The 26,003-nt window shown below is 39.5% G+C and overlaps 2 protein-coding genes across 2 annotated transcripts; both read right to left on the bottom strand.

The window, feature by feature from the left end:
- Positions 1-201: 201 nt before the first annotated feature.
- On the bottom strand, positions 202-1,138 carry LOC110214632 (olfactory receptor 2C1-like). The gene is given in 2 exon segments (XM_020995649.2): positions 202-1,069; positions 1,071-1,138. Coding segments are annotated over 2 exon segments (936 nt in total).
- An 11,629-nt stretch (positions 1,139-12,767) lies between these two features.
- LOC110214505 (olfactory receptor 2C1-like) lies at positions 12,768-23,328 on the bottom strand. The gene is made up of 2 exons (XM_020995464.2): positions 22,418-23,328; positions 12,768-12,792 (listed from the first exon to the last, which is right to left on the bottom strand). The coding sequence occupies exons 1-2, from the start codon at positions 23,326-23,328 to the stop codon at positions 12,768-12,770; spliced, it is 936 nt and encodes a 311-aa protein (XP_020851123.2).
- Positions 23,329-26,003: the final 2,675 nt, after the last annotated feature.

Here is a 26,003-nt window from a genome sequence, read left to right as displayed (position 1 = left end):
TACCAAATAATACTAATCAGATCCCAACTGCTTAGGGTTCTTGGGAAGGTTTCTAACTTGCTCAAAGGTACCTTATATGGGAATCAGGTTTAGTTATACTAACATAGATCTGATGAGAGATCCAGAGTGACAGAGACAGAAACAGAGGGAGAGAGAGAGAGAGAAAACAGGAAAGATATGGTAGCCCACGCCACCCTTCCCTCACTGTTCCTCCCTCCATTTTTCCAACAGTTTCCTTAGTGCCCCCTTCACCTCCTTGTTCCTCAGAGTGTAGATTAGGGGATTCACCATGGGTGTAACTACTGAATAAAACAGAGTGATGAATTTGCCTTGGTCTTGGGAACTACTCTTGGCTGGCAGTAGGTAGGCATAAATAGCTGAGCCATAGAAGAGGAATACTACTATCAGATGGGAGCCACAAGTGTTGAAGGCCTTATGCCGGCTTTCAGCTGAGGGAATCTTCAGGACAGCCCGGGCAATGTAACCATAGGAGATGAGGATGGTGCTCAGGGGCACTGCAGTGAAGAAGGCACAGACACCATTGCGTACAGCTTCATTGAGGCTTGTGTCACCACAGGCCAATTTGATTAGAGCTGGTACTTCACAGAGGAAACTGTTGACTGCCTGGTGTCCACAAAATGGGAGCTGCAGAGTGAATGTTGACTGAGTTAGGGAATTTCCCAGGCCAGCTAGCCAGGCAGTGGCAGCTAGCTGCCAGCAAAGCCGAGGGTTCATGATGGTCATGTAGTGCAGGGGCCGGCAGACAGCTACAAAGCGATCAAATGCCATCACAACCAAGAGGATGCACTCTGTGGCACCCAGCCAGAGGAAGACATATAGCTGTGTTATACAGCCACCATAGCTGATGGTTTTATCTGGGCCCCACAGATTGAACAGCATCTGAGGGACTGAGCTTGTGGTATAGGCAAGGTCAAGGGAGGCAAGGTTACTGAGGAAGAAATACATGGGTGTGTGAAGCCGGGCATCCAGGTGCGATATTAGAATAATGGTGAGGTTGCCCACTAAGGTTAAAAGGTAGCAGAACAGGATAATGACAAAAAAGATCATCTAGCTGGGGATGGTCAGAGATACCCATCAGGATGAAACCTTTAAAGGAGGTGTTCTTGGCTTCTCCCATCACTGTCCACCTTTCTGTCCCCTGAGGAAGAGAGAAAGGTCACCATACTAAGAAAACAGTGAGGAGAGCAATAAGTATGACTGTAAACTGTTGGACAAGGTTCATTTCCTCAATGCCAAGTCTTCAGGAAAGATAAGATAAGAAAAAAAAAAAAGAAGAGAAAGAAAGGAAAGGAAAGAAAGATAAGAAGGATTAAAGATTATTTCATGGTTCTCCTGGCATCATGGCTATCTTCTAGTTTGCTTCTGTCAATTCTAGGTATATCTTTACTGCTACCAACATCTGAAACAGTTAAGAATCCCCAAATGAACAGGGAACTTTACCCCCCACAAGAAGAGCAACCGCAAGCTATCAGACCAAATTGGAGCCAGGATGATGAAGGGACTTGAAACCATGCTGTATGAGGAGTGGATGAAAGAATTGGGAATGTGCCCTTTGACCCAGCGATAGCACTTCTGGGGCTGTGTCCCAGGGAGATCATGCAGGTGGGAGGGGGACCCACACTTACAAAGATATTTATAGCCGCTCTTTTTGTGATGGCAAAGAGCTGGAGGTTGAGGAGATGGCCATCAGTTGGGGAATGGCTGGACAAGTTGTGGTATGTGAGTGTGATGGAATACTATTGTGCTGTGGGAAATGATGGGCAGGCTGACTTTGGAAGGGCCTGGAGAGACTTGTGTGGTCTGTCCTGAGTTGGGTGAGTGGAACCGGGAGAATGTTGTACACAATGGCAGCCACGTTGTGCGATGACCGGTATGGTAGACTTGGCCCTTCCCAGCAATGCAGAGATCTGGGACATCTCTGAAGGCCTCATGATGGTGGACGCTGTCCACATCCAGGGAGGAAACTATGGAGTTTGAATGCTGATTGAAGCATACTGTTTGCTATTTTTTTCTTCTGCTGAGTTTTGTTTCCTCTTTCTGGTGGTTCCTCCTATTGGTTCTAGTTCCTACTTACAACATCAGTGATGTTGGAATATGTTTAGTGGGAATGTATATGTGTAGCCCATATCAGATTGTATACTGTCTTGGGGAGGGTGGTGGGGAGGAAGGGGGAGAAAAATTTTAAACTCAAAAGCATATGGAAGTGATTGTTGATAAATAAAACTAAATTAATAAAAAAAATTGGTAATGTGTAGCTTGCAGTAGAGAAGACGGGGCAGAGATTGCTATGATAATTGTCTTAAAATTGTGGAAGGAGTATCAGATGGAAAAGGGATTCATTCCACTTGTTTTATTTGGGCCTGAAAGGCAAAACTAGAAAGTAACAGGGAACTAGATTCAAGTTCAACTTACTGAAAAGCTTCCTAAAAATTGGAGTTGTCCAAAAATGGAATAGACAGCTTTGAGCATACAGGGGGAGAAGAGTATGAGTTCATCACTAGAGGTCTTCAAGTGGATCCTGGGTAACAACTTCTTACAAATATTGTAGAGGGGATTCATGCTTCAGGTACAGTAGACTGGGCTAGATAACATCTGAAATCTCTCCTGTCAGAAGTTCAGAAATGGAACATGGTTTCAAGCTTGAAATGTTTGCATAAGGTTCTCTTTGTTGGTGAAGAGAATGATTCCTCTATGCAAAGGCTCCAGACTTGAAGGTTATTATAGGGCTATTTGGAAAAGGAAAAGTAGCTGTGTACTTGGGGCTAAAAGGACAGAGAGGTACCAACTATTCTTCGGGCCTATTTAAAAGCATCAGGAAGGATGTTTGGGACTGGTATTGACCTCTTGGAACTGGCAGTAGAGAAAGAAGAGGCATGGATGTAGAATTAGTGTTTATGGTCAGAAGTAGCTAGGTGGTGCAGTGGATAAAGTGCTGGACCTGGAGTCAGGAAGACCCAAGTTCAAATTAGGCCTTACACACTTAAGTAGCTATGTGATCCTGGGCAAGTCACATAACCTCTCTCTGTCTCAGTTTCCTCATCTGTAAAATGGGATAATAATAACACACACCTCCCAGGATAAAAGGAGATAATATTAGTAAAGTGCTTTGCAAAGCTTAAAGCACTATATAAATGCTAGCTATCAGCTATTAATGTGATGAGCACAATGGATGGATGACCACTTGTTGGGGATGTTACAGAGGAGAAGGAGATTTTTCTGGTTGTCAAAGGTTGGACTCTTTGGCTTCTGAAGTCCTTTCCATCATTATGATTTTGTCTTTAAGTCAGTACTGAATTTATAGAATAATTCAGTTGTTGTACAGGATGAATGAGTGGGTTGTAGTATGGAAATAGGTTTGATCAAGGGAATTTGGAAAGAGTGAACAAAAAGCAAATGAGTAAAGATAGGATCCATGAACACAAAAGAGATGGGAATAAGTGCAAAGGTGAGTGGAAGGGCAAATCCATAAGTGGCTTCTTGACCTGTGGTCTGAGAGAGACTGTGTGTGGGCCCCTGGATCCTAGAACCATGTTCCTTTCCCCTTCTCCACACAGTATCTATACTAGCACAGAAGGGAAGTGATGAGAGGCTTTTAATGAGTTTTAATCTCATACCACATAGCTGAGTCAGATATTTTCTGAGGTCATCCTATTCTTTTTTGGGAAGGGGTGTCCAAGAGGGAGTACAGGTGACTCTAGTATACATGACTTTGAGTGACAGAGTTTCAAGACACCTTCTACGTTTGGGATTCTGGGATTCTAAGATTTCAGAGATGGAGAAAAGAGTGATGCCATTATATGAAGATAAATTGAACAGATTAGGACTTCAATCCAGAATGATAAACCTTGAGGAAGAGAGATCTTTGAAGTCCACAAAACATAAAAAATGGGATATATAGGGTATCCCCAAAGTCCTAGTGCAAGTTTAAACTAAAACTTTGGGGTTAGCCTATAGTGAACAAAGACTTTTCCCACCAAATCTCAGAATATTAGAATCAGTAAATACAAAGGAGATACATATGAGTCTTTTGGAGTTGTCTTAGATTCTTGCATTGGTGTGAAAAGCCAAGTCTCTCAAAGTCAATCATCGCACTATGTTGCTGTTACTGTGTACAGTGTTCTCCTGGTTCTACTTATTTCACTCTGCATCAGTTCATGTAAGTCTTTCCAGGTTTTTTTGAAGTCTGCCTGCTCATTCATAATTTCTTATAGCACAATAGTATTCCATTACATTGACATAGCACAACTTGTTCAGCCATTCCTCAATTGATGGACATTGCCTCAATTTCCAGTTCTTAGCCACCACAAAAAGAGCTGCTATGAATATTTTTGTACATGTGGCTCCTTTTCCTGTTTTTATGATCTCTTTGGGATACAGACTTAGAAATGGTATTGCTGGGTCAGAGGCTATGCACATTTTTATAGCCCTTTGGGCATAGTTCCAAATTGCTTTCCAAAATGGTTGGATCATTTCACAACTCCACCAAAAATGCATTAGTGTTTCAATTTTCCCACATCATCTCCAGCCTTTATCATTGTCCTATCTTGTCATGTTAGCCAATCTGATAGGTGTGATGTGGTACCTCAGAGTTGTTTTGATTTGCATTTCTCTAATCAATAGTGATTTAGAACATTTTTTCATATGACTATAGATAGCTTTAGTTTCTTCCTCTGAAAACTGCCTGTTCATATTCTTTGACCATTTATCAATTGGGGAATGACTTGTATTCTTATAAATTTGACTCTGTTCTCTGTATATTTTAGAAATGAGACCTTTATCAGAGATACTGGTTGTAAAAATTCTTTCCCAATTTTCTGCTTCCCTCCCAATCTTGGATGCATTGGCTTTGTTTGTGCAAATACTTTTCAACTTAATGTAATCAAAATTATCTATTTTGCATTTCATAGTGTTCTCTATCTCTTGTTTGGTCATAAATTCTTCCCTTCTTCTAAGATCTGAAAGGTATATTATTCCTTGCTCTTCTAGTTTGCTTATAGTATCAGTCTTTATATCTAAATCCTGTATCCATTTTGAATTTATCTTGGTATAGGGCATAAGATGTTGATCTGTGCCTAGTTTCTGCCATACATTTTTCCAGTTTTCCCAGCAGTTTCTGTTAAATAGTGATTTTTTATCCCAGAAGCTGGAGTCTTTGGATTTATCAAATAGTAGATTAGTATGGTCATTGACTAATGTGTCTTGCATACCTAACCTGCTGCACTGATCCACCACTCTATTTCTTAGCCATTTCTTTGAAGATCTAGAGATCATTCAAAACCAAGCAGTTCTGATGATTTCTGTTTTATAATACAATTTACGGTCTGATACAGCTAGGCCACCTTTCCTTGCATTTTTCATTAATTCCCTCGATACTCTGGACTTTTTGTTCTTCCAGATGAATTTTGTTTTTTCTAGCTCTATAAAATATTTTTGTTAGTTTGATTGGTATGGCGCTAAATAAGTAAATTAATTTAGGTAGAATTGTCATTTTATTATATTAGATGACATAGCCATGAGCAATGGATGTTTTTTACAATTATTTAGATCTGACTTTATTTGTGTGAAAAGTGTTTTGTAATGGCATTCATATATTTCCTGGTTTTGTTCTGGCAGGTAGACTCCCAAATACTTCTCACTGTCTATAGTAATTTCAAATGGAATTTCTCTTTTCATCTCTTCTGCTGGGCTTTGCCAGTAATATGTAGAAGTGTTGATGATTTGTGTGGTTTTATTTTATATCCTGCAATGCTGCCAAATTTGTTTATTATTTCAAGCAATTCCTTACTTGATTCTCTAGAATTCTCCAAATGTATTATCATATCATCTGCAAAGAGTGATAGCTTTGTTTCTTCTTTGCCTGTTCTAATTCCTTCAATTTCTTCTTCTTCTCTAATTGTTGCAGCTAACATGGCCAGCACAATCCTGAATAACAGTGGTGATAATGGACATCCCCTTCTCACCCCCAATCTTGTTGGAAATACCTCTAGCTTATCCCCATCACATATAATGCTTGTGCATGATTTTTCTATCCTCTTCTTTATGGCCAGTGCAAAAAGTCATGAGGTTTTTGAATATTGATTAAAATGAATATGTATTCTCCCCTTCATCTAAGAGTATCAGAATTGAGAGTCAGGTTTTAAATCTTTAAATGCAACCTCGTTTTAATATTAGCCTTAGTAACAAATGATCAGGAAAAGGAATGATTTAAAATATATATGTACAAATATATACATATCTATATGTAGATAGATATTATACTTTCTCTTCCTTCCTGACAGTGCATGATTCATAAATACAAGCTCGTTTTGATATTAGTTTCAGCAATATATGATTTGGGAAGGAAAAATATAAAATAGATATTACATATATATAGATAAATTAGATTAAATTAATAGATAGATACTATCCTCTAGAGCCTAGATGGGGTTTTGGATTATTTTCTTTACACTCCTGCTTCTGCATCTTGGTACAGATACTTAACTACTCTACTCTTTACAACTTAGTTCGTTTATTTGTTTTCGGGACTTCCTTGCATGTATAATTAAATCAGGATTTTTTAATGTGACCTAAATAATGGAAAATATGCTCATTAGCTTAGGATTGTATTATAATGTTATAGGGTTATACATAGACTGAAAAGTGCAAGGGACTTTACAACATAGAATGTTAGAACTAGAAAAGAAGAAGGTAACTTAAAACCTTGAATGTTAGAGTTAGAAAGGACCTTAGAGATCATCCGGTCCAACCTGGGTGTGCTGGTAAATATTTAACAGCAAACTCTCTAAAAAATGAAGGGCATGCTTTTAAGTATAATGTGAATTATTAACATTTCCTTCATTATTTTCTTAAGTCTACACAATCAACAAAGAAAAACATCAAGCACTGATTTGTAGCATTACTGATTTCTGAGCTGTAAATGCTTGAAAATTTAATGGTCAATTCTGAGACCTGGTTAGAGCTGACTCTAGCATACCCCTGAAACTTTTTATTTTATAGATAAGGAAACCTAGGGAAGCTAAGGTTGTATAGTTTTGGTATATAGGAATAAAACAGATCTCAGTCTGTAAAGATGAAAGATGAGAAGGAGTAAAATTGTACCTGGTCATGGAGATTTTGAATATTGTGTAAGAGGAACATGGACTCTCCTCTCAATGTTAGAGTATCAGAATAGAAGGTCAGGTTTTGAAATCTGGAAAAAAGTAAGTTTAAGGCCAAGAAAAGGAAATGTTATTTTCTGAGGATTGGAAATATATGAAAATGAAGAGAATCAGGTAAGAAATATAAATCAGCTCCATAGAGGCTTTGGTTACATTAATAATTTCAGAGACATGTTGAGTCATTTAGGAAAACAGGTATATATGAAGGATGCATGAACCTTCTCCAGCTTCTCTACATCCTTTTCAAAGAGTCTAGTAACCAAGGGCAGTAACAAAAGATAGTGCATGTGTCCTTTGAGGAAAAGTTAAATGATAGGAGACATTGTATAATAGAATAGAAAAAAATTAGATATGGAGTCAGAGAGAATGTTTAAATCACAATCAGATTCCGTATCTCTGTAAAATGAAGGGGCTGGAGTTCATCTCTAATGTCTTGTCCCAGCTCCCAATACAAAAACTGGGGTCGAAGAAGAATCGAAGAATACTAAAGTGTCATACATTTAATTCACTGTTGTCATTGTGAAGGGCTTTCAAGAGGAGGATATTGGGCTTTATCACTGTGTACAGAAGACTAAAATGGGTTTAAATTAAAAGAGATGTGCTACAGTGGAAAGTGTACTGTCTCTAGTTAGAAGACCTGAGTTCAACCTGACTCTACCATTTACTACCTGTGTGACCTTGAGCAAGTCACTTAACTTCTGATAGTCTCAGATGAAGGGTCCAACCAACTTTAAATCTTAAATCTATAATCTTATGATCTGAATATCTCCAGGATATTTGTTAGAAGGGATGGCCTGCTGTATATGGGCAGGAGGAGGGATCTCTTTGGAAATGAAAGTGGTATAAGAACAGAAGATATTAATATAAAATGAAGCAGGAGAAGCCAATTCTTGTAAAGGTGATAAAACATTGGTGATATTCAGCAAGAAAACAGATGTGCACTTAGACCTTTATCTGTCAGGAGTCAAGGAGCTGAACTAGGTGATTTCTCAATCTTCTTTCCTGCTGGAGAAGTTTTTCTGTGATTCTAGGACTTCCATGCCCCTCCACATGTTATGGTCTCCTCTCCTATCGGAGCGTAACCAGCTCAAGAACAGGTCTGGGTTTATCATTTTTGTTGTTGCCCTTTTCCCTTCTTTGAGCACTCCAGAATTTCCAGAAAGTAGCTATTCTATCAGGGAGCAGACAGTTTTTGTTAGCAGGCATTTTAATTAACTCACTTCATATGAAAACAGTTTTATCCCTGTTTTTTCCTTCTTGGAGATGAGATGGATAATAGTGGGTCTGTAAAATATGTTGAAGGGCATTTACCAAGTCATTGTTTACCCTTCTTTCCTCCTTGATCAACAATGCAAAACTCAGAGCGTTATTCAATCTCCACAATTTTATCCTCCATCCTTTTCTGTTGCCCTGCCTCTCTTTTCTACTTTCCTTTTTCTCCCCTTCCTTCCTTCCTTCCTCTCTCTTATGGAATTGTAGAATCTTAGCTTTGGGAATGGATCTCAGCTGGAGGTCATTTAATCTATTTCTCTCTCTCCATTTTCCCTACCCTCACCCTCAGCTTTTCCCAGGACAGAAATTTACAGATCTTCAGTGCAGGCATGGCTTTGGCTTTGGGATTTTTCTCGAATCCTTTATCCATCTCTGATTCTTCATTCTTCCCCCCCCCCTTCATCTCCAAAGTACTCAATCTCCAAACTCTCCCAGTCACTGAATGCCTAGAATGTAATGAGGGAGTGGGACACTCTGAAGCCAGTGATATGTGGTTGCCTGCCAATCCCTTTTCCCCTTCCCTCCCTCCTCCTGCTTACCCCTTGTCCTTCCTTCTAGGCTTCCCTCCTTCACGACAACAAATGCTTTGACTGCTGTGTTACCCTTTTTCTCTTATCTACAAACAGGAACGAATCCTGGCAAATTGGGACTAATGGGGCGGTCTTAAAACAAAGAGGTTGGGGGCAGCTAGATGGTGCAGAGGATAGAGCACCGGCCCTGGAATCAGGAGGACCTGAATTCAAATGTGGCCCCACACACATGACACTTACTAGCTGTGTGACCCTCGGCAAGTCACTTTACCCCAATCGTCTCACCAAAAAAGCAAAAACAAAAAATCCTATAAGGGGCAGCTAGGTGGCGCAGTGGTTAGAGCACCGGCCCTAAAGTCAGGAGGACCTGAATTCAAATGCGGCCTCAGACCGAACACTTGACACCTACTAGCTGTGTGACCCTGGGCAAGTAACTTAACCTCAATTGCCTAAAAAAAAAAGATAAATAAATACATAAAATAAAATAAAACAAAGAGTTTGGAGAAGAGGACCATCTCTGAAGTGCCCTCCCGTTTAGCCATTCTATGTTCTGTGATTTCAAAGTCCCTTCCAACACTGACATCCCAGGTTCTAACATGGCTCCTACGTCCAATATTATAGGAGCTACGTTTCTCCCTCGGCTGAGATAAATGGAAGCATCCCCATGTGAATGAGCAGGACTTTGTGTCATGAGGCACTGCTAACTAGCTTTTCACTTTTTTGTACCTTTGGGCGGGTCACTTCAGCTCTACATATTTGTGTCCTTAATTAAGGTTTTTAACTCCTACCTCCTACCTCACAGGAGGTGAGAAGCCCCTGAAGATTGAATCCTGGGCACACACATCTTTGGCCCTCTGAAGGAGAAGGTTGCTTGTCTTCAGTTCTGCCTTTGGAACCTCCGTCCTCCCTTTGGGTGCAGGACCTGAATACCCATATACTACCCTCTCTGTGGCACACAACCCAACCTCCATGTTCCAAACACTTCCCTTTCATCATCAACACTTATATATTGTGTGTCCCAAAGTCACAGACAAGGCTTGCTTTGTGCCTGCTGTTGACCTGAGAATTGATTCATTGCTGAAATGTTCCCAGAAGACCCAAAACCAGGTTTCCTGATTCCCAATCTATTGGCTTTCCATTAGACCACATTTTTGTGGAAAGGAAAAAGGGTTGGATTTGGAACCAAATGACCTAGGTTCAGATACTGGCTGTGCAACCTGAGGCAAAACATTTAACTTCTCTAGGCCTCAGTTTCTTCATTTGAAAAATAAGGAGTTCAGATGAGATGATCTCCATTCCAGCTCTACGTCTATGTGTGATGATGGGTTAAGATTACTTACCTCCAAGGTAACAATTAAATTTTAAAACACCATTGCATGCCCTTGATGTTTAAACTTCAAGGAGTGACTATGAGTAGAACACAGAGATACTGAATGTTGGAACTGGAAGGGGTTCTAGAAATTGCCCAGTATGACCCTCATCCTATCAGATGATGAAAAAGGGAGGTATTTGCTGAGGGTACAGAGAGAGCTGGTGGGACAGTTAGGCTGCAGAAGCTAGCTCTCCTGAGTCCTACCTCTTTATACCCTAATCTCTTTCTGTAGTACTTCTCTGCCAGTGGAGGAGACACTTTTGGGAGGGGTGAACCTTGTGACTCCCCCTTCAGATGCCACCTGGAGGTAGCTGTCTTTTCTACTTCCTCTCAAGCCTAGTTGCTGCAATCCCGCCTAACTCTTTTCCCCAACATTCTTTGTCCCCTTCTCTCTTTCACCGACTCCTGTGTCCAGGGCAGGGGTTTTCACCTTTTCTGTGTTATGGACCCATTTGGCAGCTTCATGGACCCCTTCTCAGAATAATGTTTTTAAATGGATAAAATAAAAGACACAAAATTACAGAGGAAACCAAAGGCTGTGCTGAGTGGCACCATGACTAGAACACTGGCCCCAGAGTCAAGAAGTTGTTGTTGAGTCATTTCAGCCACGTCTAATTTTTCACGACCTCATTTGGGTTTTTTTTTTTTTGCAAAATTACTGGAGTGCTTACTAGACACAGCTAGCAAGTGTTTGAGGTCAGATGTGAACTCAGGTTTTCCTGTCTCCAGGACCAGCCTTCCATTGTGCCTCCTAGGTGCCATGGAGTCAGAAGGATCTGAGTTTAAATGTGACCTCAGACATTTACTAGCTTTGTAATCCTGAGCACAGTCACTTAACCTGTTTGCCTCATTTTCTTCATCTGTAAAATGAGCTAGAGAAGCAAATGGCAAACCACTCCCAGTGTTTTTGCCAAGAAAACCCCAAGCTGGGTCACAGAGAGTTGGACATGACCAGAATGACTGAGCAACAGTGACAAGAACAACGTAGGAAACCAAAGGCTAGTGAAAATGAAGATGCGTTGTTTCCTCCATCCAAGTTTATGTAGCCCTGAAAACTCTCCACAGATAGTTTGGGGGTCTTGCAGAGCCCAGGTTAAGAGCCCCTGTTCTAGAGTCAGTCAGTCCATCAAGTATCATTTTGTGAGTGCCTACTAGGAGTCAGGCACTGTGCTAAGTACTAGGAATACAAAGAAAGCCCCCCCCCAAAAAAACCAGTCCATTTAAGAAACCGTATTAATTAATAATATTAATTTCTAGGTCTGAGGACTGGGTGGCTAGGTTCTACTACTGAGACCCCACATCCCAAAGTCTCTGTTTCATAGGAGAAAGGTCTTAGGCTGGGCCATTACCCAGCAGAGTGAGTGGGTATTCTTGCAGTAGGACATGAAAGAGTCCCCCAAGCACTCTGGGCACCTGTACTTACCACCTAATATCTAGAGGTCCAGGAGTATAGATCCCTTGAAGAGCAAGAAGCAGGCTACTTGTAGGATCCTCCCAGGCCTGGCTTAGGGCTGCCAGCTTTTAACAATGGGCAGCATCCAGTCCTCTAAGGAGCTGTGTTGGCTGTTTCCAGGTTTGGCTCAGTTGCTGGTTCTGAAAAAGCCCAAGGGAGAATCAAGGCCCTCCACAGCCAATTAGTAATAAGACTAAAGTAGCCAGAATTCAGGAAAAATGTTGTCCCTAAAGAGTCAATATCGTCTCTCTTTGAAATTTCCTCCCCACTCCTATAATGCTTTCCTCTCCAATCCCAATTTTGTTTATCATTATTATGCCTTAAAATAATTACTTTTTTTTAGTGATTTTAACTTTTGTATTTACTTTCATATTCATTATTTTATTTGATCCTAAAGACACTGCTGTTAGATAAGTAGAATAGGAATTATTTATTCCCATGTGCCAGATGAGAAAACTGACCCACAAAAGAATAGGTAACTTGTCCAAAGTTATACAACTCTTGATTTTACCATCACTCACAATTGTTCTATTTCCATATCTATGGACTCTGTTAAAATAATCTGGTTTTTTGCTGCCTTATAACCCCTAACCATGAATAGGCTGGCAAATGTTTAACAACTGTCTCTGTGGAATAAGAATGTATGTACAAGGCACTTATAAATTTAATCTTCATTATTAACAATTTCTCTATAACTTTCTTATGTCTAGACAATAAAGCAATATATCAAACAAATCTATATCTGCATCCTAAATCTCTTCAGTGGATGGCATGTGTCATCATCAGTTCTATGGAATCATGGATGGTCATTGTATTGAGATTAATTCCAACAGTTTTCAAAGTTTTTTTATAGTATAGTTTTTATTGTATAAATCATTCTCTTGGTTCAGTTATTCATTTTTGTTTAGTATCAGTTAAGGACTGTTAAGTCTTCTAAAATGTCTATTTTATAGTATTATTGTTTAGAGTACAATTATTCTTTTGATTCTGCTCATTTCACTTGGCATCAGTTGATATGTCTTTCTTGAAATTATCTATTTTTTCCTTTCTTATCGCACAAATGTACTGCATCGCATGAATAAACTACAACATTTTCAACCGTTCCTTAATTATTAAGTATTCTCTTAGTTTCTACATTTTTGCCACCTCAAAAATATCTTCTATAAATATTTTTGTACATAAAGGACTTTTCTTCTTTCTTTAATTTCTTTTGAGTAAAGCCCTAGGAGTGTATAACTGGGTCAAAGGGCATACACCACTTAATAGCTTTTTGTGTGTGATTCCAAATTGCTTTACAGAATAGTTGTGTTCACCTGTGATCCACCTGTGAACTCTTGCTGTCATTTCAACATTCACAGCATCTCTAGTACACATCTCTCCACTCATACAGCCACCACGTTTGTTTAGGCCTTCATGACCTCCTGGCTGAACTATTGGAATGGCCTACTAATATGTCTGCTTGCTTCAAGTCTTTGCCCTCTCTGCATCATCTTGCTCTAGACCACCAGAGCGATCTTGCTGCAGTGCAGGTCTGACCAGGTCAACTTTCCCTCCTCAATGATCTCCAGTGGCTCCTTATTACCTCCACTGTCAAATATAATACCCTGTTTGGCTTTTAAAGCCCTTCACAACCTGGGGCATCCCTAGCTTTTCAGTCTTCTGGTACTGATACTTCTGATACTGATAATGTTATTCTCTACAAAATCCTTTATGATCTAGTGACACTGGATGTCCTGCTGTTTGTCACATATAAAATCCTCTATGCCTTTTCGCTGATTGTGCCCCATGCCTTACTCTTCATCTTTGTCTCCAGCTTCTGGATTATCTGGCCTCCTTAAAGACACAGTTTAAATCCTACTTTCTGCAAGAGGCGTTTCATGGTCCTTCCCTTTCCCCTCACCCCAACCCTGCCCATGTCTTCCTTCTGAGCTTACCTCTTATTTATACTAAATATATTTTACATACATAGTTATTTGCATGTTCTCTCCCGCACTGGACTGTGAGTTCCTTAAGGGCAGGAACTGTTCTTGCTTTTCTCTGTATCTCCAGTGCTTAGCACAATACCTGGCACATAGTAGGTGCTTAAGAAATGTTTGTTGTTTGTATTGGAGTCAAAAGTGGTCCTTGGCTCCTACAGTGTTCTCTCCACTACTATACCGCACAAAAGAAGTATGCCTTCCTTGAGTGAACAAAGATGATGCTATTGACTCATCATCAGTGGAATATGTTCTTTGGATTACTTTTTCTAATATAAATGTTCCATATTTTCATAAACATCACTACAAGAAAACACGTGCTAATGCAACAATAGACCAAAGGTACTATCCCTTTAGGTGAAAATATCTAACTATGCAGAAAGATAAAGAAGAACTTATATAGGATACTGAAAAACCCATTCATGACACAGTCAAATAAGCAATTAATCAATATCATACAAGATAAAGCTCTTAGGGAGGTACAGCTGAAATATCTTCCTGTATTAAAAGGCAAATACTCTATATAATGGACTATTTCTGGAAATCTTCGCTAACCAGCCCAGCCCACAATGATTACTTCTTCTGAATTTCCATAGTGTTGGTGATGACACTACTGTTGAACACATTTTTCTCCCTAGTATCATTAGTTCTGTTCATGCGTATGGGTCTTCTCTTCTCCAAATAGATTGCACATTCCTTGAGGGGGAGGGCCCAAGTCTCTTTACCAATGTCAGCAAATAGCACAGGATGTCTACTTGCATCACCTATGGAATGACTATTTAATGATTGATTTATTGATCTCAATTTCAGGGGTGAATCTCACCCCCAAAGGACTAAGTCCTTGGTTTGGTATTTTAAGGTATAAGCTAGTGTTGGACTTTTGATTTATTTTAAATACCATAGTTTACATTGTTTTTCAAAAATATAATTTTAACCTTGATAGATATAAGTAGGATGCAACATTATGCCAACATTCCAGTAGATGTGATTGGGGGGCTAGGTTAGTGATCTTGAAAAACCTCTTCTTCAAGTTTGAAGATCATAGGGTTTCAATTCTTAGATCTGGAAGGCATTTTAAAGGTCATTTGGTCCAATGCCCTCATTTTACAGATGAAGAAACCATAGCTCAGAAGTGCAACAAAGCAGGAATCCTCTCATTCCAATTCTGGTGCTCTTGGGGCAGCTAGGTGGCACAGTGGATAGAGCACCGGCCCTGGATTCAGGAGGCCCTAAGTTCAAATCCGGCCTCAGACATATAACACTAGCTGTGTGACCCTGGGCAAGTCACTTAACCCCCATTGCCCAACCAAAAATCAATTAAACGAAAAGCAAAAAAAAAAAAACAACCGCTAAAAACCAAATCCAGTGCTCTTTCCAGTACATTATGATTGATTTGAATTGTACAGATTTCACTTGTGTTTATCTACTAAGAAACATAAGACATTAGCATTTTAAATGTGTAACATTCATCTTCAGAGAGTTAAAATCAGTTGGAAAAGAGGAAAGGGAAAAAAAGACAAAGAGAATAGTGGGGAGGTTGGAAGAAACAGGAAACACAGATACCAGCAAACTTATAACAGGTACTGGGGACCGTTATTATATTTCCTTTGACTACCACTGGCTTAGTGGGTTAGATCATTGGTGGTGCTTTTTAAGACCAAGATTATAAGTATTTTTCCCACAGGAACTTAACTGAGCAGAGAAACAATTTTGACCCATTACCATGAGGTCATTTCTGATCTTGACCAATCTTCTTTGTATTTGTGTCCTTGGAAATAGTTAAGTGAGTAGGAATGATTCAGTGAAGCTCATCACAACAACATGTATTATTTTTTTCAATTAACAAGCATTTATTTTCTCTCCTCATCTTTCTCCACTCATTCTATAAAAAAGAAAGAAATCTTTGTAACACATATGCATTGTTATGCAGAACAAATTCCCTTATTGACCACAACCAAAAATATGTCTCATTCTGAATATTTGCTCCATTACTTCTCTGTCTTGAGATGGGTAGCATTTTTAATATTTGGCCTTCTGGAATCATGATTGATCATTGGGTTGATCAAAGTTCTTAATTCTTTCAAAATTATTTGGTTTTTACAGTGTTGTGATTCTTGTATACGTTTTTCTCCTGGTTCTCATTTTACTTCTGCATAAGTTCAAAAATCTGTTGAAGTTTTTCTGAAACCATACTCTTCCTCATTTCTTATGGCACAATAGTACTCCATTACATTCAAATGCCATAATTTGTCAGCCATTCCCTCAATTAATAGGTGCCTCCTTAGTTTCTAGTTCTTTGCCATTATAATATAGTTATTTCAAATAATTTTTGTGCGTTTCGGTCCTTGTTCTCTTTCTTTCATCCTTTTAGGGTATAGGCCTAGATGTGGTATCCTTGGGTCAAATGCTATGCACAGTTTAATACCTCTTCTCTTCTACCTATATATTATTTTCTGATAAAAATTAGCTATTTGTTTCATTCACTAAGCCATTGAATTTGGCTTCTGTAATTATTGCCATACAGATGGTTCTCAAATATATATCATTATCTCCCCCAACTCTCACTCAAGAGCCAGTCCTGTATTTCTGATTGCTGCTATCTCACTCTAACTTCAAACTCATCATATCTAAAGCTGAATCATTACTCTTCCCCCCAAATCTGCCCCTCCTTCAAACATCTCTGTTCCGGTTTTTGATACCACTGTCACCCACACTAGAGATCTCAGTCACCTTTGATGTTTTCCTTTCCATGACCTGCACATCCAGTCATTTCCAAGGCCTGTCAATTTTGCTCTCCAGTATTTCACATATTTGTCCATCCTTTTCACTTACAATATCTCCACCACAGTTCAGGAGCCCATCATGTCTCAGCTATACTATTTGAATACCTTCATAACTGGTCTTCTTGCTAATGATCTATCGCATCTCTAGGCTATTCTCATTGTTGTCTAAAAGCGTTTCTAATATACTACTTTATCATTCCTCTACTCAGAAACCTTCAATAGCCTTCAATGTCTACTGAATAAAGCAAAAACTCCTTATTGTAGCACTCAGGGTGCTGCACAATCTAGTTCCATCTGCTCATACTACTCACACTTAGTTACTCTATATTCCCATAAAACTACACTACTACCTATTCCAAACTCCTATCCTACCTTCTGCTATCAGAATACCTTTGCTTACAAATTTCCATGCAAATTCTCATAATGGACTTCTCCATCTATGCTTGGTTGAAATCCCTTCCCTTTCTCAAGACCAAGTCTAGTGCTAACTTCATGAAGTATTCCTTCCCTGATTTACCAAACAGAAGTAATCTCTCCTCCTTCTCCTCCATTATTTCATGGCATGTTATCCAGGGTCCTAGTTTGCACTTATTGTGGTAACTGTCTCACATACTTGTACATGTAACCATGGCTCAGCATCCATAGTTCTAGCTTACATAGACTAGGTTCACTCACAGGCACTTCTCAAAAGGTATGTTTCTTTGGCTTATTTCTCATTTGTCACCCAAAGATTCCTGTGGGAGCCTCTGGAAATGATTCGTATTTAGATCACCATAGATGTAGGTGAAAAGTGTCCAGCTTTTATGTAAGCACTAACAGCAAAAATGCATGTTGGATACAGGACTGCTTTTATTTTGCTCCACAGAAAGAAGGTAGACTCAATAAAGAATCCAGAGTAGCCCACAATTAATACAATTCTCCTACGTTCCCTGCAATGGACCTCTACAATCCTCTAGATTTATAGCAACATCATGTGGTTTGGACTCTTCTTAAAAAGAAACAAACTTGGAAGTGCTTGAGGTGAAATGTATCGACATTCTGGTGAGTCCTGCCTTTGCCCCAGGAACTCATACAGGCCTCTAGCTTTATAGTACTAGCCTCAGAAAGGAAACACACTTGAGGTTTTGAGAGAGGCCACTGTTATCACTTGTTTTGGGAAAATGACTCATAGTTTGTTTGTTTGTTTTTTGCTGTTATTCAGTCATTTTCAAATTGTGTCTGACTCTTTGTGATCCCATTTGGGGTTCTCTTTTTTTCTTTTGTTTAATTAATTAATTAATTAATTTTTAGTTTTCAACAATCATTTCCATAAGCTTTTGAGTTTTAAATTTTCTCCCCTTACTTTCCTGCCTCCCTCACCAACATGGCATGCAATCTGATATAGGCTCTTCCTATACATTCCTATCAAACATATTTTCACTTTAGTCATGCTATAAAGAAGAATTAGAACCAATAGGAGGAACCACAAGAAAGAAGAAACAAAACAAAAAAGAAGGAAAAAAAAAGAGCAAATAGTATGCTTAGATGTGCATTCAAACTCCATAGTTCTTTCCCTGGATGTGAATAGCATTTTCCATCTTGAGACTTTTGGAGGTGTCTTAAATCCTTGCTTTGCTGAGAAGACCTAAGTCTATCAAAGTCATCACACAATGTGGCTGTTACTGTGTACAACATTCTCCTGGTTCTGCTCACTTCATTCAGCATCAGCTCATAAAAGTTTTCAGGTTTTTCTGAAGTCTGCTTGCTCATTATTTCTTATAGCACAATAGTATTCTATTATATTCATATGCCATAACTTGTTCATCCATTCCCCAATTGATGGGCATCCCCTCAATTTCCAATTCTCTGTCACCACAGAAATAACTGCTATAAATATTTTTGTACATGTGAGTCCTTTTCCCATTTTTCTGATCTCTTTGGGATACAGCCCTAGAATGCTATTGCTGGGTCAAAGGGTATGCACATTTTTATAGCTCTTTGGGCATAGTTCCAAATGACTCTCCAAAATGGTTGAATCACTTCATAACTCCACCAACAATGCATTAGTATTCCAATTTTCCCACATCTTTTCCAACATTTATCATTTTCCTGTTTTGTCATGTTAGTCAATCTGATAGGTATGATGTGGTACCCATTTGGGGTTTTCTTGTCAAAGATACTGGTGTGGTTTGCCTTCTTTGGCCCATTTTACAGATAAGGAAACTGAGTCAAGCAGGGTTAAGTGACTTTCACAGGGTCACTCAGCTAGTAATTGCCTGAGGCCAGATTTGAACTCAGAAAAATGAGTCTTCTGGCACTCTATCCAGTGAGCCGCCTACTTGCCCTCTTCTTTTTATTGCTTCTTTTATTCTAGGACCACATGCTAGGTATCAGACAAGGCAGTATTGCCTTTCCTCCAGAAAGCTGAGATTTCAGGAAATATAACACTCATTTAGAAAGCTGGGATTAAAAACAACAACCCTCTCCTCCAAAAAAAAAACATAAAGAAAGAAAGCTGGGGTTCAAAAACTCCTACAACCTGGCAAAAAGTTATCCTTTCTTGAGGCCATATGATTGACAACACATGGAACTATACATCTCTGTCACTCTGAATCCATGGCTGGGTCCAAGAGTTGTTGTTAATTTACTGGTGCCCTGGGCAGCTAGGTGGCACAGTGGATCATATGCTGGGCCTGGAATCAGGAAGACTCTCACTGTGAGAAAATAGCCCTTTAAGCAAACTTAGGTTTGTCATTCCAAAAATGTGGCCAGCCTATCAGAGTTGCACTTTCTGAGGCAGAAGTTGAATACTTGGCAGTTCAGCTTGAGAAACAACCTCAGGGTCTGATACCTTATCTTGTCAGTTGATCTTCAGAATCTTCCTAAGACAATTCAAACAGAAATGACTCAGTTCCCTGGCATGGCAACTGGTAGACTGTTCAGGTTTATAGGCATACAACAGTGAGGTGAGTTTGGAGGAGAATTAGGGATAGCTCAGATGAGTCACTCCATTTACTCAGCCATCTTGGCTCTGCCCTCCTCGTTGTCATCCCCAATTCTAATTTTCAAGGAATTATTTTCTTCAGTGAGTTCTCTGACCTCTGTCACCATTTGACCAATTCTACTTTTTTAAAGAGTTCTTTTCTTCAGTGAATTTTTGTACCTCCTTTTCCATTTAGCCTATTCTGCTTTTTAAGCAGTTATTTTCGTGCCTCTTTTACCAAGCTGTTAATTCTCATTCCATAATTTTCTTGTATCAATCTCATTTCTTATTCTCAGTTTTTCCTCTGCCACACTTAACTCTTGCAGGAATTCTTCTCTGTCCAATTAGCAATTTTCTTTGAGGCTTTGGTTGTAGCTATTGTCACATTTTCTTCTCAGTTTATATCTTGGTTTTCCCTGCCAGAATAGTAACTTTTTGTCATCAAGTTCTTTGTTGTTTGCTCATTTCCCCATCCTATTTCTTAATTTTTAACTTTATGTAAAAGTTGGATTAGCCTTAAAATTATAATTGAACTTTAAGTTTCTACTCAAATGAAATTAATGGAATTGATTGGAAATCAGTGGAGTAATCTGAGAAAAATATCAGGGAGAGAAGAAGTTAAGAACTACATGACACATCATCCTCTTTTCACTGGAGAAATGGGTCTATGAGTATGGAATGTTGCATATACTTTATGTGGCCACTGCGTATGTTGTTTTTGCTTAATTACTTTTCTTTGTTCTACAGGAGCAAAGGGGAAAGGGAAGAATGTTGAGGAGGAGTGTTATATAAAGTAAGAATAATAAAGATTTTTTCCCTTTTTTTCTTTTTCTTTCTTTTTTTTTTTTTTTTGCAAGGCAATTGGGGTTAAGTGACTTGCCCAGGGTTATACAGCGAGTAAGTGTCAAGTGTCCAGTCTGAGACCTTATTTGAACTCAGATCTCCTGATTCCGGCTGGTATTCTATCCACTGCACCACCTAGCTGCTCCTATAAAGTAATTTTTAAAGGGGTGGGAAAACAGACCAGGCTGTAAGGTAGATTTGCAATTGGAATAACAACTATAATTAGATAGAATGATGTGATCCAATGACTTGGTTGATAAAATAAGGGAGTGGGGCCAGTGTAGAGATACAGAAAAGGGAGAGTTTAAGAGAGAGAAATATGTTATTATTCATCAAGCACTGTTTGAAGGACAGGATGACTTTGATTAGCTAAATGAAAATGGTAACTTGGCAAATATGGTTCTTTTAGTGTTGAAGATGGAATTCATAAGGTGCAATAATAATATTGACAAAATTACCCCTAAAACCCTATTGAAAATCCTTTTCTCTGATTCTGTAGCCACCAAGAAAACTTTTGATTCTGACTTGGGTTGACTACTTGAGGAGAAAGTACATTGGTTTAGTTTTCTTTGCAATTCCAGTTAGATTTGCAAATATACGTATTGGCATTTTGGTTCCCATACAAGTATTCTGTTAAGTTGGGTCAGCACATGCCAGCTTAATTGTTGAGTTTCGGGATCTGCAGAAGGAAAGCTCTAGATGTTAGAGAAGAGGAGAATGAACCCAAGACCTTAAAAACAGACCTTTCTTTGCCTTTTCATTGAGCCTGATGTATGGTTCTTTGTCTTGTTTGAAGAGGTCTCATATAGGTGTGTGACTCATCATCCTAATCAGGATATGAAGGCTGGTGGCAAACTTGGTGGCTATAACTTTCAGGGAGGATGACATCAATAAATATGTAGCAAGTTCCCATTTCCATTAGGGACACTGGTTTGTTTGGAATGGAGGAGTGAACAATTTCCCCCCTCATTTATCATGAAAAATTACATGAAGCTGAAGGAAAGATTCAAGACAAAAGTGAAAGGGAGAAGAGAGAGGATAGAGAGATATGAATGAAAAACTGAATGGATAAGTTGACAGATAAAGAGAGAGATGGATATAGAAATGATATGATTTCAGACATATGTACAAATATTTTACCTCTGACCAGTAGGGATAATTACCCTTGAAATCCATGAAATCCCTCCTCAAAACCTCATGTGGCAGGGAAATAACCCTGTGTGCTCAAAGGCTGTGACAGTAGAACGCAAGCTGAGGCAGCTGGATCCTTCCAAGTTTGAAAGGCTTCAAGGGCAGGTTTGCTGACACTCTGTATGTCTGTCATCCCCAAACCAGTCTAATTAATTGTGGAGAGGTTCATCACCTAAAGGGTGGCCACCGGGGGATGATTTTTTTTTAGATATGGTACTCAAGAAGACTATCTACTAACAGACAGGGAAGGGTGATCTGTATGCGGAAGTATTGGCATCTGTGAAATCATTATCTTTTTCAATATTGAACCAGATCAAGCAAAGATAATGAATGTGAAAGTACTTTGAAAAGTAAAGCAAACAAAACCAAAAAACTGCTATATTATAGCTAACATTTGTATAGCACTATAATATTAGCAAAGCATTTTACATACATTATCTCATTTGAGATGTGACTAATAATAACTATAATAATATAGGTTGGGATAGAGACAGAGTAATGGAAATGAGACCTATATTAGACCAAAAATTTCTGAGACCTGAAAACTTCCAGCCTTATAATCTGTACCCCACTGCATGTTTTTCATCACCAAGTAGAATATTATCAAATAATACTAACCAGATCCCAACTGCTTAGGGATGTTGGGAAGGTCCTTAACTTACTCAAAGGTACCTTATATGGAAATCAGGGTTATTTATACTAATGTAGATCTGATGAGAGAGATGCAGAGTGACAGAAACAGAAACAGAAAAGAGACAGAGACAGAGACAGACAGAGACAGACAGACATCCAAAAGGGGAAAGATATGGTGGCCCATTCCACCCTTCCCTCACCATTCTCCCCTCCCTTTTCCCAACAACTTCCTTAGTGCCCCCTTCACCTCCTTGTTCCTCAGAGTATAGATTAGCGGATTCACCATGGCTGTAACTACTGAATAAAACAGAGTGATGAATTTGCCCCGGTCTTGGGAACTACTCTTGGCTGGCAGTAGGTAGGCATAAATAGCTGAGCCATAGAAGAGGAATACTACTATCAGATGGGAGCCACAAGTATTGAAGGCCTTATGCCGGCCTTCAGCTGAGGGAATCTTCAGGACAGCCTGAGCAATATAACCATAGGAGATGAGGATGGTGCTCAGGGGCACTGCAGTGAAGAAGGCACAGACACCATTGCGTACAGCTTCATTGAGGCTTGTGTCACCACAGGCCAATTTGATTAGAGCTGGTACTTCACAGAGGAAACTGTCCACTGCCTGGTGTCCACAAAATGGGAGCTGCAGAGTGAACGTTGACTGAGTTAGGGAATTTCCCAGGCCACCTAGCCAGGCAGTGGCAGCTAGCTGCCAACAAACCCGAGGATTCATGATGGTCATGTAGTATAGGGGCCGGCAGACAGCTACAAAGCGATCAAATGCCATCACAACCAAGAGGATGCCCTCAGTGGCACCCAGCCAGAGGAAGACATATAGCTGTGTTATACAGCCACCATAGCTGATGATTTTATCTGGGCCCCACAGATTGAACAGCATCTGAGGGACTACACTTGTGGTATAGGCAAGGTCAACAGCAGCAAGGTTACTGAGGAAGAAATACATGGGTGTGTGAAGCTGGGCATCCAGGTGCGATATTAGGATAATGGTGAAGTTGCCCACCAAGGTGAACAAGTAGCAGAACAGGATAACATCAAAAAAGATCCTCTCCAGCTGGGGATGGTCAGAGATACCCATCAGGATGAAACCTTGAAAGGAGCTGTTCTTAGCTCCTCCCATTACTGGCCACTTTCTGTCCCCTGAAGAAGAGGGAAAGGTCACCATAGTAAGAAAACTGACATGAGAGCAGTTAAGTGTGACTGTAAACTATTGGACAAAAATTGATTTCCTTAATGCCAAGTCTTCAGAAAAGATAAGATAAGAAAAAAAAAGAAGGAAAAGGAAGAACAATAAGAAGGTTTAAAGATTATTTCATGAGTCTCCTGGTTCCATGGCTATGTACTAGTTTGGTTCTGCCAATGCAAAGTCTATCTTTACTGTTACCAAAACCTCAACCACTAAGAATCACCAAATGAACAGGAAACTTTACCCCCCATAAGAAGAGTAATCACAAGGTGTCAGACCAAACTGGAGGACAGCCAGGATGATGAAGAGATTCAAAACCATACTGCATGAGGATTGGGTGAAAGAATTGGGAATGTGTAGCCCATAGTAGAGAAGACAAGGGCAGAGACTGCTATGATAATTGTCTTAAAATAGTGGGAGCCATATCAGATGGAAAAGGGATTCAACATGTTTTATTTGGGCCTGAAAGGCAAAACTACAAAGTTATAGGGACCTACATTCAGGTTCAACTTACTGAAAAGCTTATAATAATTGAAGTTGTCCAAAATATGAATAGACAGCTGTGAGCATACAGGGGAAGAAGAATATTGAGTTCTTCATCACTAGAGGTTTTCAAGTGGATCCTGGGTAACAATTTCTTACAAATATTGTAGAGGGGATTCATGCTTCAGGTGTAATAGACTGGGCTAGATAGCATTTGAAATCTCTTCTGTCAGAGGTTCAGAAATGGAAACATGGTTTCAAGGTTGGAATGTTTGCATAAGGTTCTCTTTGTTGGTGGAGAGAATGATTACTCTATGGAAAGGCTCTAGACATGAAGGTTATTGTAGGGCAATTTGGGAAAGGAAAAGTAGCTGTGTACTTGGGGCTAGAGAGACAGAGAGGTACCAACTATTCTTCGGGCCTATTTAAAAGCATCAGGAAGGATGTTTGGGACTGGTATTGACCTCTTGGAACTGGCAGTAGAGAAAGAAGAGGCATGGATGTAGAATTAGTGTTTATGGTCAGAGGTAGCTGGGTGGTGCAGTGGATAGAGTGCTGGACCTGGAGTCAGGAAGACCCAACTTCAAATCAGACCCTACACACTTAACTAGCTATGTGATCCTGGGCAAGTCACATAACCTCCCTCTGTCTCAGTTTCCTTATCTGTAAAATGGGGATAATAATAGTACACACCTCCCAGGATAAAAGGAGATAATATTAGTAAAGTGCTTTGCAAAGCTTAAAGCACTATATAAATGCCAATTATTAGCTATTATTGTGATGAGCACAATGGATGGATGACCACTTGTTGGGCATGTTACAGAGGAGGAGATTTTTCTGGTTGTTAAAGGTTGGACTCTGGCTTCTGAAGTCCTTTCCATCATTATGATTTTGTCTTTAAGTCAGTACTGAATTTATAGAATAATTCAGTTGTTGTACAGGATGAATGAGTGGGTTGTAGTATGGAAATAGGTTTGATCAAGGGAATTTGGAAAGAGTGAACAAAAAGCAAATGAGTAAAGATAGGATTCCGTGAACACAAAAGAGATGGGAATAAGTGCAAAGGTGAGTGGAAGGGCAAATCCATAAGTGGCTTCTTGACCTGTGGTCTGAGAGAGACTGTGTGTGGGCCCCTGGATCCTAGAACCATGTTCCTTTCCCCTTCTCCACACAGTATCTATACTAGCACAGAAGGGAAGTGATGAGAGGCTTTTAATGAGTTTTAATCTCATACCACATAGCTGAGTCAGATATTTTCTGAGGTCATCCTATTCTTTTTTGGGAAGGGGTGTCCAAGAGGGAGTACAGGTGACTCTAGTATACATGACTTTGAGTGACAGAGTTTCAAGACACCTCTATGTATGGGATTGTGGGATTCTAAGATTTCAGAGATGGAGGAAAGAGGGATGCCATTATATGAAGACAAATTGAACAGATTAGGACTTCAATCCAGAATGATAAACTTTGTGGAAGAGAGATCTTTGAAGTTCACAAAAACATAAAAAATGGGATATATTGGGTATCCTCATAGTCCTAGTACAGGTTTAAACTAAGACTTTGGGGCTAGCCTATAGTGAACATAGACTTTTCCCACCAAATGTCAGAATATTAGAATTAGTAAATACAAAGGAGATACATATGAATAGGATAAGTAAAGGGAAAGCCTACTTGTGCTGCACAACAGTGAATAGTGATGGAATTTTCCCCAAGAGGTGATATAGGCTGAAAATGTAAACCATTTCAGTAAGTGTTTATATAAATCCATGGATGATCGCTCTATAATCATTCAGGAAATCTAGGATGTTTGATCCCCATCCTTAATCTTCTTCACTTGAAACGATAGAGGACAAGGAAGATGTACCCGTAAACTATCCGTTCACCCAAGAAGTAGTTCAGGGCTAGATGGCTCATAGAGTTAACCCAGTATTTTTAGGTTCTAATGAACTAAAAATAATACCCCTTGATAATAATGGGCCATATTATCCTTTTCTTCTTCCTAATCTTTTCTGAATTGTTCTTGAGGTGAAATTACTCTGCAGTAAACCAAGCCTAAGCTGTCATCCTGCCAAATAAATGAAACTAAAAGCCTATCAGAAACCAACGAATAATCCACCATCTGAATTCTC

The sequence above is a fragment of the Phascolarctos cinereus genome, unplaced genomic scaffold, assembly GCF_003287225.1.
Source record: "Phascolarctos cinereus isolate Bilbo 61053 unplaced genomic scaffold, phaCin_HiC Scaffold_4;HRSCAF=312, whole genome shotgun sequence".
In the NCBI taxonomy this organism is placed as follows: domain Eukaryota; kingdom Metazoa; phylum Chordata; class Mammalia; order Diprotodontia; family Phascolarctidae; genus Phascolarctos; species Phascolarctos cinereus.
This window is presented reverse-complemented; position numbering and strand designations above follow the sequence as displayed.